This window comes from Puma concolor, chromosome D2, assembly GCF_028749965.1.
Source record: "Puma concolor isolate L17-30 chromosome D2, mPumCon1.1.hap2, whole genome shotgun sequence".
Classification (NCBI taxonomy): domain Eukaryota; kingdom Metazoa; phylum Chordata; class Mammalia; order Carnivora; family Felidae; genus Puma; species Puma concolor.
The window spans coordinates 61,418,547-61,432,878 of record NC_141677.1 but is presented as its reverse complement, the minus strand read 5'-3'; the positions used below and the strand labels follow the sequence as shown (position 1 = coordinate 61,432,878).

General features: G+C 41.5%; 1 protein-coding gene across 2 annotated transcripts in view; it reads left to right on the top strand.

The window, feature by feature from the left end:
* The window catches only part of ARMH3 (armadillo like helical domain containing 3), a 176,101-nt gene that overhangs the window by 38,154 nt on the left and 123,615 nt on the right, over window positions 1–14,332 (top strand). For both annotated transcript variants that reach the window (XM_086680694.1, XM_086680695.1), the window contains 5 exons: window positions 2,115–2,216; window positions 5,907–5,965; window positions 8,875–8,940; window positions 9,824–9,893; window positions 10,968–11,028. In XM_086680694.1, coding sequence (XP_086536820.1) covers window positions 2,115–2,216; window positions 5,907–5,965; window positions 8,875–8,940; window positions 9,824–9,893; window positions 10,968–11,028 — 358 coding nt within the window. The remainder of the gene's footprint in view (window positions 1–2,114; window positions 2,217–5,906; window positions 5,966–8,874; window positions 8,941–9,823; window positions 9,894–10,967; window positions 11,029–14,332) is intronic.

The following is a 14,332-nucleotide window of genomic DNA, read 5'->3' as shown; positions in this document are numbered from 1 at the left end:
TTTAAGGACGAAGCCTGCCTGGTTACCATGGATATCAAAAGCCATATATATATATATATATCCATATATCTGAATTCCATGTGATGTTGGGGTTTGGATGCTTCAGAGAACTGCCTTTCAAACTGTTCATTGTGAACATTCCACCCACACACTTGATTATGCAATGGCAGGATTTGTGCTTACTTACCTACAACCAGTTGAGCTTTCATTTTTTCTAGTGGGAAGACGGAGTCAGCCCACTTTCAAATGACTGTCTCCCTTGTCAGAGGCTGCTGGGAAGAATTACGAAGCCAAAGATCAAGGAATAACTCTTCCTTAAGAAGGGGATTTTAATTTATGAGGGATTTTATTCTATTTCTTCTATTTTGTCCTTTTTCCTCTCTCCTAACTCATTTCCTATCTATAGGGATCCTAAGCGTTATAACCTTGTTTCCAGGTTTTTGTCTTTAATTATGTATAGTGGTGCTCAGTGGCCCAGTTATATTTAAAGGTATGTCACTGAAGCCATTATTTTTAAAAGCCAGGAGTTTAGATGTAACATTTGTTCCCAGCTCAGACTTGACATTTGACAACTCAGCCTTGGCATGAGAGGACTTTCTGGTAAACTAAAAATACATATACTTCTATATTTCTGCATATTACATAAGACATTTTTCCAGTTACTGCTGTGTGTGAGTGGGGAAAAAAGTCCCACTTACCAGTTAGATTTCTCTTTGTTTTGGACAAAGGAATGATTATGGGCTCTGAGCTTCAAAATAGGCTTGTAGTAGTAGTCTCAGGTCATTAACCCATAACGTGAATTAAGACCTTTTAGTATTTGAACATAAAAATATATTTGTCTTTTATTAGTTTTGGGAGGCTGAACTGTGGGAAAACAGCCAAGGATTGGACATGCTAATTTCTTCTCATAAGGCTTTCTGTTGTGCTTGTTGTGTGTTATGGAACCATTATATGCAAATGTTTCCCATTGTTAATAAATGTTCTCAGCATACATCATCATAACTCCAGAAGGATCCACTATGGTTGTGAATACATATTATGAGTAATATCCCAAACTCAGCTGAGTCTTCACAGGTGAAAATACTGCAGAAAGCTATAGATTTTCTAGCTTGTCTGAGCCATCATGAGCCTCCTTTTGCTTTTATATTATGTCTTAGTGTAAAAACAGTTAACAAGATGTCTAAGTCTAATTTAAAGTCTTAGAAACTTGATATATCTGCATTAGGACTGTTCTGGGGCCATCTGACTGGCTCAGTTGATAGAGCATGAGACTCTTGATCTCAGGGTTGTGAGTTCAAGCCCCACATTGGATGTGGAGCCTACTTTAAAAAAAAAAACAAAAAACAAAAACAGAAAGACGATTCTGTGTGGGTTAGCCCTGGTTTGGTCCCTCATTGTTCATTACAACTGTGGCTCAGAGAGTGGGGACAAGGGGTAATTTCTCTTGGAAATAATAAGTAGCTGGGTGTATAAAACTCAGTTTCCAGGCTATCCCAATCAATAGTGTCCACCTGTTTTCAGTATTTCAGTATTCTTTTTCAGGTTCCGTTTCAGGGGGCCGGGGCAGGGGAAGAGATTAAGGAGTAGAATTTGCATGTAATTCTGTCTTAACTTTTTTCCCTTCCATCTTGGGTATTTCTAGCCTAAAGTCTTATTCTTAAAACTGAGCAAGATTTCTCCTTATTAGGAATGAATTGTCATTTATTTTAAGCAGGAGACTCATCAAAGCAAGGCTCATTTATATTCAATACAGATCTTTCCCTTAGGTACAAATCAGAGTGCCTTTAAGAAGGGCCCTGAACACTTTTGGGTTACTTGACGCTAAAAGCAGAATCAAAAGACCCTTTTTAGGATGTTGGGAGAAAAGCACTGTTCCCGGAGACCTGCTCTCCTATATTACAGGAAAGGTATTGGTCTTGGGACCAATCATGGGAGTAGGAAGGGCTCTAGAGGCCTAGGAACAGTAGCTAAGGGTTTAATGCGAAGCACTTGGTCCTCCCTCTTTCGTGGAAAAAGTTTATTTGGTGATTTTTTGTCTGCTGGCAAATTGGCTATGTAAGTAGAAGTCTTAGAATATGTTATAGGCTAAATACATTTCATCTGTTCTATTCCAGTTATAAGTTCTGTGGAACTCCCACTGGATGCAGATGTACAGACCAGTAATCTACTCATAACCTTCTTAAAGTACAGCTCGATTGTCATGCAGGACACCAAAGGTAAGGCAGGCTACTTCGGGGGCTCAGGAAGCAGGAGGTGTGGCAGGCAGCTACTTAGCTAGAATCAAGGAGCAGCATTAATACTTTGAAACTTTGGATGAACTGTTGGGGCCTCCTGTACAGGGTGATGGTCCTGATTACTGGAAAACAGTGATTTCTCACTGCCAGATGGCAATTAGGTGGTGTTGGGAAAACCTGGAGCTGGAGGGGGAGTACTTCAAAAATAGAACAGGAAAAAAAAATTGGTCTTTACAAAAACTAGCAAGTGATTTTAGCAGATTTTGGTAAGTAGATGCAAAGTCTATTGTGTGGGAAGGGGAGGGATTAGCATGCATCAGGGACTTCCCTTTTGAGGACAAGAATTGGAAGCATCAGCTTGTGGTGAGAATTCGTGGACTATTGTACTGAGTACCGTAGGAAGAGGTGAGATTGAGAAGGACAGTGTTCCTTAACGCTTAAAACAGAAGTGTCCTTACCCATCTAGAGATGTAGAGTGGAAGCAGGAGGGGAGTGGCTGTTGGAAAAGTTTGAGTTTGTTGTCTCTGGTCTCCTGTTCTTCATCTGTTACATCTATAGTCTTTTAACTGGTAGTAGGGAAGGGTAATAGTTGGGCTAGGCGTGAGAGGGGATTGGGAGGAAACCCAGCAGATTCTATCCAGTATGTATCTCAGTCCGCTCTGAGCGGAGCGGCAGAGATGGTTGGTGGGCCTCTGAGACTCAGCAGGTGAGATCTGGCAGGCCAGGATAACAAGATTTTTGTGTATTTATGTTTCTTGGGGCCCTGGCTTCTCCTTTGTGGAGGGAGATAACCTCTTCCTTTCTCTAGAAATGTCATAGCAACCACAGAAAAGACTGTATAGATGGGACCCTGCAAATGAACTTGTAGCTTTGCTTGCTATGTAACAGTGAACTGAGGCCCGTGGAACTTACTTTCAGCTCTAATGATTTTATAAACTTCTTTGTCCTGGTCACTTCGTCGTACATAAAATAGAAGGCAAAGTTGAGGGCAGATTAATGGTAGCATCGTGGTCTCAGGCTGTCTCTCTGAACTCAGGCTGGGATTGGTCTTTGCCAACAGTCAGCCTAAATATGGCAAGGGGCAGTGTTAGGTATGATGGAGAATTAACGTCAAACATGGCTCCTGTGAGGCTGAGGGAGTGAGGAACAGAAGAAGAACAATGTCTCCTGTGCTACATTGGCCCAGCTCTTGCTATGTGTTAATCCCCTGACCTTCTGTATGCCCTGACTGATAGGATCTCATTATGATTTTAGGAGCAATAGAAGCAACTTAGTCTTGGCTCTGCTCTGTCCCCCTATCCAGATATTAGCTCTTTCTTCTTTATTATATATTATTTGATACCTATAAAAAGATACTTCTTATATGTATGAATATTAAATTATGAGGCTTATAGTAAGCATAACAAATAGCACAAGTTATGAAGCATAATAAAACAAACATATATAAACCTGCTACTCAACCTGAAGAAATCATGCTTTTGAAGCTACCTGTGTGTCCTCTACCCAGTTGTTCCTCTCCTCTCCATTCTCCAAAATTTTATCATTCCTTTGATTCAGCTCTGCTTTCAAAGCCTTTTTCTCCTGAGGTTCTTCTAATTTGGGGTATTGTTACCTTGAAGGAGTATCTGATTAATCTTAAAAATAGACGTTAGGCGGGGCATGCCAGGGTGGCTCAGTCAGTTGAGCATCCAACTCTTGATTTCGGCTCAGGTCATGATCCCAGGGTTGTGGGATCGAGCCCCACCTTGGGGTCTGCACTGGTCATGGAGCCTGCTTAAGATTCTGTCTCTCCCTCTGCCCCTCCCAATCGCCCTCTGCCCCCTGCCACCTCCTTTGCCTCTCCCCTGCTCGTGCACGTGTGCTCTTGCTCTCTAAGATAAAAATAGACAGTAGGCAAAAATATTAAAAATATATATGTATATCTAAAATGTATATGTGTATATATGTATATCTATGCAGACTTTAAAGTTGATTCACCAAAATTTTACCAGTTAGGACAAATGGGTGGGGTGATTAAACTTGTTTTTTGTTGTCCTTTTTTTGTGCTTTTCTGAGTTAAAAAAGTTTATAATGAAATATGCCTTCGTTTTGTATTCAGAAACACTTTTTTTTTCTTAAGTGGAGAGATAGCTGTAGGCTTTTTTTTACAGGAGTTGCTTATCAGCTTTTGAGGAAAGGGAGGATAGTGCCAGAGAAATTGCAGATAGTAGAAGAGTCTCATGAATCTAGTTTTGCACAGGCAGGGGCATTTCTCTTCTGGCTGCCTAGGAACTCTGATGTAAGCTCTGGGGAATGTCAGGTAAGTATTATTACTGTATTTGCATTGTCTATGAGAAGAGATGAATGTATTTCTGGACTACAACCCCCATTATGCCTTCTAATTGTCAGGTTTTAGTTGATTTTATCTTTGAGGCAGTAGCAGGTTAATGTCAGGGTGAGTTCTCTTAGCTCATTTCTATAGCACTGTAATCTGTTAATAGATCTTCTCTCGGAATGGACTTCAATCCGGGTCCTGTTAAAGCTAATTTGAAACATCATAAACCATTTGTCCTTTTTGGATATCTTGGCATGAACCCTCTTTTTGCTTCCATTTCACCTCCTCACCCACAAAGATCTTGGAAAGTAAATAAGCTTTCATGGTTCTGGTAATTGGCAGTGATGGAGTAGTTCTTTCTTGGTCATTTGTGTGGGCCTAGAGCCCTGCTGTTGAGGTTACCTTCTTTTTTATTTTTATTTTTCGTTTTATTAAAAAAAAATTTTTTTTTAACGTTTATTTATTTTTGAGACAGGGAGAGACAGAGCATGAACGGGGGAGGGTCAGAGAGAGAGGGAGACACAGAATCTGAAACAGGCTCCAGGCTCTGAGCTGTCAGCACAGAGCCTGACGCGGGGCTTGAACTCATGGACCGTGAGATCATGACCTGAGCCGAAGTCGGACGCTAAACCGACTGAGCCACCCAGGCGCCCCGGTTACCTTCTTTTTTAATAACTAGAATGTGGGTCCTGGGAGACCAGGGACCTTTGTTTAGTTCAGTGCTGTATCTGTAATGCCTAGCACAGTGCCTGCCACATAGTAGGTACTAAGTAAATATTTGTAGAATGAATAACTTTGGCAGGAAGGAAAGAAAAGTGATGAAGAGTTCACAGCTTTTCTGATCATAAATAGTGTGCACAGTACAAGGAAAGGCAGGGGGTGGACCCTGTTCTTCAAGTAATTTGTTTCTGATTCCACTGCCAGTTTGCTATGTACAGTTATAAAACCTTTCCAGATTTTGTGGGAGGTGGATATAGATGGTGGTGCTTCTAGCTGGTAGGTGGGAGGGGTGGGGAAAGGACCTGACTATTTAGAAGCAAAGGGTTGATATGGAAACAAAGGGCATGGCCCTAATGTGGGCCATGACAGTAGGAACCATTATATTAAGTAGATGGCTCTCAGGAAGGTGGTTAGTGGTCCATCAGACTGCCAGAATATTTTAGAAAAAAAATCTTCTGGGGGAATTCTTTTGCCAAGTAGAAAAGCAAGAATTAACGCAAGTAGAGCCTTGATTTTCATTCAGGAATTTTGTGAAAGAAGGGGAAAGTAGAAACGTTCATTTTGATGATACATATCTTTTTCTGTATAGAAACATGGTTTGGATGATATGGAGAGAAGGGTTTATTTTTTCTTTACAGATGAGCACCGACTTCACAGTGGCAAACTCTGTTTGATTATACTTACGTGTATTGCAGAGGTAGGTGCTGCTAGCCTTCTGATAGTAGCCCATCTCTTACTGGGTGCTTTTTTTCTGCCCTTTTCTTGTTCCTGACTTTTAGGTTCCTAAAGCTTGGGAGGGAAACTCTTTCCTCTTTGTTTGTCTCCCTACATTCCTCCCACTAGAATGTAAGCTGTGAGGGGCGCCTGGGTTGCTCAGTTGGTTAAGCCTCTAACTCTTGGTTTCGGCTCAGGTCACGATCTCACGTTTTTTGAGTTTGAGCCCCATGTCAGGCTCTGTGCTGGCAGTGCAGAGCCTGCTTGGGATCCTCTCTCTCTCCCTTTCTTTCTGTCACTTTTCTCCTCGTGCTCTCTCTCTCTCTCTCTCACTCACTCACTCAAAATAAATAAAGTTAAAAAAAAAAAGAATGTAAACTCTGATACCAAGTACTTTGTCTCCTTCACCAGTGTGTTCTCAGTATTCTCAGCATCTAGCATGTAATAGAGGCTCAATTAGTATTTACTGGATTAATTAATAATGAGTGGTGTTATAACTTCGATAATTCAGACTAGAAGATGTGAGCTCTTAAGAGCTTTAATGTTTATTCATTTTTTTTTTTTAATTTTTTTTTTTTTTCAACGTTTATTTATTTTTGGGACAGAGAGAGACAGAGCATGAACGGGGGAGGAGCAGAGAGAGAGGGAGACACAGAATCGGAAACAGGCTCCAGGCTCTGAGCCATCAGCCCAGAGCCCGATGCGGGGCTCGAACTCACGGACCGCGAGATCGTGACCTGGCTGAAGTCGGACGCTTAACCGACTGCGCCACCCAGGCGCCCCTAATGTTTATTCATTTTTGAGAGAGAGAGTGAGTGAGCGAACATGAGTGGGGGAGGGGCAGAGAGCGATGGAGACGCAGAAACCAAAGCAGGCTCCAGGCTCTGAGCTGTCAACATAAAGCCCCATGTGGGGCTCGAACTGATGAACCTGTGAGAAGTTGGACACTTAACCAACTGAGCCACCCAGGTGCCCCCCTTTTTAAAAATTTTTTTAATGTTTATTCATTTTTGACAGAGCATGAGTGGGGGAGGGGCAGAGAGAGAAGGAGAGCGAGCTCTTAAAGAGTTTTAAATAACAGACTTAAGCCTCTGTAGAAAAAATGATAATGCCCCTTTGAAGCTGCCCATGTTGGGTTTTTTGCATTTAGCAAAATGAAAAAAGGAGCCCAGGGTGCCTCGGTGGCTCAGTTGGTTAAGCGTTCAACTCTTGCTTCGGCTCAAGTCATGATCTCATGATTCGTGAGTTCGAGCCCCACGTCTAGCTCTGAGCTGACAATGAGGAGCCTGCTTGGGATCCTCTCTCTCTGCCCACCCCACTCTCCCCACCACTTGCTCTCTCTCTCAAAATAAAAAACTTAAAAAAAAAAAAAAAAATGGAGCTCAAGTTTCCTGTGGGGAGTTGGTGGAGAGAAAAGCCAAAGAGAGGAATTAGAACCTGAGTAAAGTTGGGCTGATTGCAGTTTGGTGAAGAACAAGAACCCAAGGGTAAAAATAAAAGGTGCTTTATAAGGAGGCTCTTTTGGTTGGATTAATTAGGCTTGAACTCACCCTGCATCTTGGTGGCAACAAAGGTGTAAAGAAAAAACCACAGGACCCAAATGGTTTCACTTAGGCTGATCCCTGGTTATGGGCAGGACTTGAGTCAATTTAGAGCTAAATTTTCTCTTCAGTTTCCTCCTTTACTATTCCTTATTTTCATCTTTTCTCTCTTAAGAAAAATAGTAAAGGTGGTCCACATGGAGTAAAGATCTTGCTCATTTTTTCCCTTTTTATATTCTCTGTGAAAAGGTGACGTACTTTTCACCAGGTTATGGGTTGCTGGTTATAGAAGAGCTGCTTGTTATTATTATTATTTTTTTTTAGGTTTTATTTATTTAAGTAATCTTGGGGTACCTGGGTGGCTTAGTCGGACGAGTATGTCCGACTCTTGATTCCGGCTCAAGTCATGATCCCAGGTCTTGAAATTGAGCCCTGAGTTGGGCTCCATGCTGAGTGTGGAGCTTGCTTAAGATTCTCTTTCTCTCTGTCTCTCTCTCTTCCTATGCCCCCTTCCCTGGCTTGTGCTCTTTCTCTCTCAGTCTCTCCATCCAGCATGAGGCTGGAACTCATGACCCAAGATCAAGAGCCGCATGTTCTCCTGACTGAGCCAGCCAGGTGCCGCTACAAGAGCTACTTATTAGCAGTGGGCTGGTTGTAATTGCTTTTCAGAAATCTTTCTATCTTTAAAGGAGTTGTTTTTCACAAATTGTAACAGTTCTTAGTAATTGGAGTCTGTCAGATCTTCAAAAACAGTGTTGGGAAAGGGCCAAGGGATATTTATTACTGATCCACCGGTGAGAAGTTTTTGATTTTCCGTCAGTCTTGAGCAAGGCCAGAGATAGACAGGGTCTTCCCTACTGCCTTGCTGCCAGCATAGCAGTTTTCTCCTGTTGTGCCAAGCCCATTCCCAGTGGAGTACAGACCTTTCTTCCTAATCGTGGCTCCTCATGTGGAGTCTGCACATGTATCCTGCAGCCCTGATGAAAACCTTCAAGCTGTCACAAATAGAGCAGGCTCCTTGGGCAGATGGAAAGGAAGAGAAAATAAGAAAACAGATTCCTCTCAGCATTCGCCTCAAGTCCCTGTGCCTTAATTTTTATTGTTTGTAATTTGCTGAGAGATTTTTGACCAGTTAGAGACACACTGTGGAATTATATCTAAGTAAAGTCTCCTGGCTTAAGTAGAGTTTGACATTAAGATTCTAGGCTCATCTCATTAGCTCTTCAACTGGTCCTTGAAAGTAGTAGTTCTTGAGGTCCAAGGATTTATAGCAAGTGTGATAGATTATAAACTGAGTTTCCTAAATATAGCTCTCATTCCTTACTTTTTCTCCTTATTTCTATTTTTTAAGGATCAGTATGCCAATGCATTTTTGCATGACGACAATATGAACTTTCGAGTAAACTTACATAGAATGGTAGGTGTGATTTTGTTTCTTGTTTTTCTTAGAGGAAATTTTTGGTGTGTTGGCAGGATTTGGGAGGATGAAATTGATCCTACTTAGAACAAATGTGGGTGGAATGTTGTACTAAAGAACTTTTGCTTAACTGCTGTTCAACAGGCCCATGCCTGTTGTTGGAATTTTTTTTTTTTTTTTGCATGTCATGGAGCTCTTTCTTACTCAAGAGAGGATGAAAAGATCCACAACCATATTCTCATGGCAGTAATATTAGAATGTATCAGTAGAAGTATCAGAAATCAGTAGATTTCCACAAGGAGATGGGTCTAAGCCTTTCATTTGCAAAATGCCCTTTGACCTTTGAAAGTTAAGACCACATGCTGCTTTATTTATCTGAGAGGTGGGGGAAATTGAATTTGGAAGATCAGGGAATTTCTTAGAACTTGGAGATATGTTTAAAAATATCATGTTGAGGTTTACATTTCAAACTTAACTTTTGTTTTTTGCAACTGCTACTGTTGCTGCCTCTACACAGTTACCTGCTCCTTTTCTTTTTCTTAATTATTTTATCAAAGAAAAGATACCAGTATGTCTCTTTTGTTCTTAGTAATGTCCCTTGTATAGATAAAATCAAGGTAAAAACAACAGCTTTCCCATTGTAGTATGCTCCAGTGTCCATTGGGGCTGTTGTCTTGCTGTGAATTGTGTTTTTGTCACAGGCCTGCATTGATAACTGAGAAGCATTTATAAGTCCTCCCTGCCCCACCCCACCCCCATCACTAGAAAAAGAAAGAAAAGGTAGCATGTCAGCAGAGTGATTTTATTTGCATGAAGAACATGATGATGAGCCATTGGATGTCAGTTCATGTGTCCGCTAATTTCATTTCTTTTTTGTGTGCAGCCGATGAGACACAGGAAGAAGGCAGCAGACAAGAACCTTCCCTGCCGTCCCTTAGTATGTGCAGTACTGGGTGAGTCTTATCAAAATTGGCATTTTCCTGAGCCAGTGACGGATTTTCATGATTAAGAGGAGGGATAGATCCTGGTTGATGTGCTTCTCCCTCAAAGAAGTTACTAGTTACGTTTCTTCTCTGGTGTAAGAAACCATGTTTATTGTTCAGTTTGGTAAAACAACTCCGGTGACTAGATTGCTCAATTAAAGCGTTCTCTTGTTCAAAGAGAAAGATCTTTCCAGGGAGATAAATGGGTAAGTCTAAGCCTGGTACATGATTTAAATTTGTAAAATGTTTTATTCCTGATCAAGATTTCAAATTCTTCACTCTCTTCTTGGTTCATATTGATGTGTCAGCTGGCCAGGAGGCTTGAGGTTCAAGGTTCAGCTATACAAAAATTTCCTTTGAGTAAATTAAGCTGAGATGAGGCTGACAGAGCTGACAGTAGGGGGTTGTAATTTAGGGAATTTTGTCTGCCCAGAATTCTGCATTTTCCTCAGGGGAATAATATGAACTCTTAATCCCATTTCACTTGGATTTTCAGCCCTAGTTCCTAAATCTACCTGATTTTAGAAACAGTAATGAAGACTATATAATAAGCCCCCATTGACCCAAAGCCCCACAGACCATTTCAGTCAATATCTGTCAAACTGAGCGTGATTGTGAGATGAGATAGACTGACATCTCTTTAAAGTGGAGTCTCGAGTTGTACAAATGCGATCCATAATTTCTTCTCTACTTGCCTCATTGCTCGGTTCTCAGAATATGATTTCCCTGTGGCATTTTGCTTCAGTGCCATGGTACAAAATATCTGTGCAGTGAAATCTCTTGTGTACGTGAATTTATTGGCAGGTCAAGGTATCCTTCTGGAAGTAGGAGAGTGAGCTAATTGTTACTTTACAAGTGGCAGGTAGTGCAAGTGTTGTGAAAAGTGCCTTATATAAAATAAATTTCAGTGTATGTGAATAAAGACGTGGTTAGCGGTTGCCATTCAGCATGAGAGCAAGGTATACTCAGGTTTTTTTTCCCAACTCAAAGGCATGGAATGCATTTCATTCTGATTCATCTAATTGTTATCCTTTTCCCATTCAGACCTGATGGTAGAGTTTATTGTAACACACATGATGAAGGAGTTTCCTATGGATCTGTATGTGTAAGTATCACGGTTTGCTTAATGTGTACAAATCTATTTTATAGAATTGAGTGATAGGAAATTTGTAGTCACATTTCTATATACTTTGCTTCAGGAAAAACACACTTGTGTATGAGTGTCAGGGAGCATTTTATGGCCTGGATTTATACATCTTTCCAGAAGGGAGAAACTGTACAAACCACAGTTTGGATTCTGCACATATCTTCATTATCCCTTTAGGCACACTGCATGGAGAACAAGGTTGGTGCACTGAAGTAGTGATCATGGGTGGCTGCTGTAATCCAAAGATACAGAATACCAGCAGGCCACTTAGTCATCCCTAGGCATTGGCATGAAAGTAGTCAGAAGTAGTTAGGATGTAGGAAAAGGCCAGAGAGATAGAGCTTCTTAGCCTACATTGTCCTCAGCAGCCTAGTCAGAACCATGTTAGCTAGGTAAATTACGTATGTAGTGTCCTGGTTGGGAGATTCCTGCCTCCTGAGATCAGATTGTTTATCCCATTTCTTTAAACCAGCACAACTAGAGGCAACTGAAAATCATCCTATTTTAATAAAGTTTAAGCCTTTAGGCTTTCTCTCTCATTTGATGTTTCTTCATTCTTCTTTAGTGCCCAAGAACAGCTGTGCTACATTAGTGTGATCCCAAATATGTATATTATCTTTTTTCCTTAAAAAGTATCTAAATTGAGGGGTGCCTGGGTGGCTCAGTTGGTTAAGTGACTGACTTCGGCTCAGGTCATAATCTCACGGTTCGTGAGTTCGAGCCCTGCGTTGGGCTCTGTGCTGACAGCTCAGAGCCTGAAGCCTGCTTCAGATTCTGTGTTTCCCTCTTCTCTCTGCCCCTCTCTTGCTCGTGCTTTTTCTCTTTTAAAAAGTAAATAAACATTAAAAAAAAAAATCTAAATTGAGTCTGACAACAGAATCAGTACTTCCATTTTTTTCAGGAGGAGAGTTGTTTCGTGAACAGCAAGGTCAGTGTACCTCACTCCAGTGCCAGGCCTGGGATCTAGGAGGTATAAAGGATTTTACTCTGAATAGAGTAGTCCTCCAGCTCTTTAGACCGTAGGTCATGTCATGTAGTCTTGGCTTCTTAGGTCTAAATTAATGCTACAAATTTCACGTTTAGGTTAAGTAGGTTGCAGTTTGCATTTTTCTATTTGCATTTTCTTTTGAAAATGAGGAAAGAAAGTGAGCCTGATTCTTTATTTTAATTGAAAGACCATGGAAGCTGCTTTTTTTTTTTTTTTAATGCTGATTAGATTAGTTTTTGGCTCATTTTAGGTGTATCTCTGAACCTTGGTACCTTAGGGGTCAGATTTATTATACTACAACTTTATTTGTTACTTGATTATCTTATGTTCTAGTTTTAGGATATGCTATTTACTTCGTAGTTTATTATTATAGTTGTTGTTTTCTCATTTTCCAGGTAAGGAAACTTAGACTCCAGAGATGGAGTGCTTTGCTCAGGGTTATTCTGTTAGTAAGCACCACTGCCTTTTCCTGAAGCCAGCTTTTCTTACTGTAAATTCTAGGCTATTGCTATCCCTTCTCTGGTGTATTAGTTACCCATTGCTGTGTACAAATGACCCCAAACCTAGTGGTTTAAAACAAATATTTGTTATCTCAGTATCTGTGGCTCAGGAATCCAGGAGCAGCTTAGCTGGGTAGTTTTGGCATAAGGTTTCTTACAAGGCTGCAAAGTGTTAGCTGGGCCTGCAGACATCCAAGACTCTAATGGGGCTTGAGAATTTGCTTCCAAGCTCACTTACATGGTTGGTGGCAAACCTCAGTTCCTTGCCATGTGGCCCTCACAATAGGGTTGCTTGCCATGGCAGTTGGCCTCCCCCAACGCTAGTAATCCAAGAGAGAAGAGTCTAGGATGGAAGCCGTAGTGTCTTTTATAACCTGATCTCAAATGACCCACCATTTCTATTGGGCACATAGACCAACCCTTTTACAGTGTGGGGGGACTACACAAGGATATGAATATGCCAGGAGGTGGGGACCACTGGGGCCATCTTGCAGGCCGACTACCATAGTCACACACCCAGTAAGTTGCATCACCAGGATTCAGACTCCAGTCTCTCCGACCCCAGAGACTGTACTCTTAACTACTACTGCGATAAGTGACAAAGGAAAGATTTGTACAGGGTGACTAATGCTGACTGGGGCATGAGAGAAGATAACAGAGAAGGTTGCATTTGACCTGAGTCATGAAGAAACAGTGGGAGTTTTCTATGTGGAGGAGTCAGGGAGGGACACACCAAGCAGGGTACCAGCATGTTCAGAGGCTTGAAAGTGTGGCATGTTTGGAGAGTAGAAAGTAATTCAGGATGATTAGAGTGTAGAGTGCATGGAAGAAGCATAGGAGAGTAGAAAGATGGCTGCCTAAGTGGCTGATGGTGGACAGTTGAAAGTGGGATGACATAAGATTGGGTGTTCAGTATGTAGAATTACAGGTATGTAGCTGTCTACCCAAATCCTCACATCCCAGCCAATGACCCTGGTCTACATAAATATTTTAATTCCCTCCCTGCCCGCCTCCCCACCCCCCCCCCCCCCGCCCCCATTTCTAACTTTTTTGGTATTGCCTTGCTTTCTCAGTTGCTTTTTCCACCTGTTCCCTAATTGAATGTCCTGAGGTTAGGGAAGATGGAGGAGATAATGAGGCATCAAGCTGACAGCGGCTGGGCAGAAGGTCACACCCTCAGGCTGAATCCACTTTCTTCATTACTACCCGTGGGCATATTTCCAGATCTCCCCACCCCCTCCTCCAGCCCTCTTCCCAGCTTTTGGCATTTGGAGCATCAAGTCCTTTTTAGGTGAACTTCTCTGCTCCCAGCTGGGCATCAGGCCAGGTTGCTGTTCTCACTTCTCATTATGTACTGCTTTTCAGCATCGTACAGCAGAGTGAGAAATTGAAAGCAAAATGAATTTCTACCATTTCAGATAAGTTTATAATCCTCCTGGTAAAATATGAAGAAATAGAGAGTGTGGAAAGCCTTAATACTCCAAACCAGAATCTGGGTCAAAAATGAAACAATTTCACATCTGTGTATGAATGCTGTAGGTGAAGTAATAATGGAGAAAGGTACTTATAAAAAAGGAGAGAGAAAGAGAGAAAAGGCAAGTCTTGCCTGGAGCAGTAGGAGGTGGGGAAACTTAACCAATTAATTTTATTCCTGACTGTATTTCTTGATTCTTGCTGCCACCCCCACTGCTGCCACAGGATTTGGGAGGGAGGAGAAGTAGTCTCTGAGGAGAATGTTTCCTTTAAGCTTCTCTTACATGCAGGACTTTCTCAA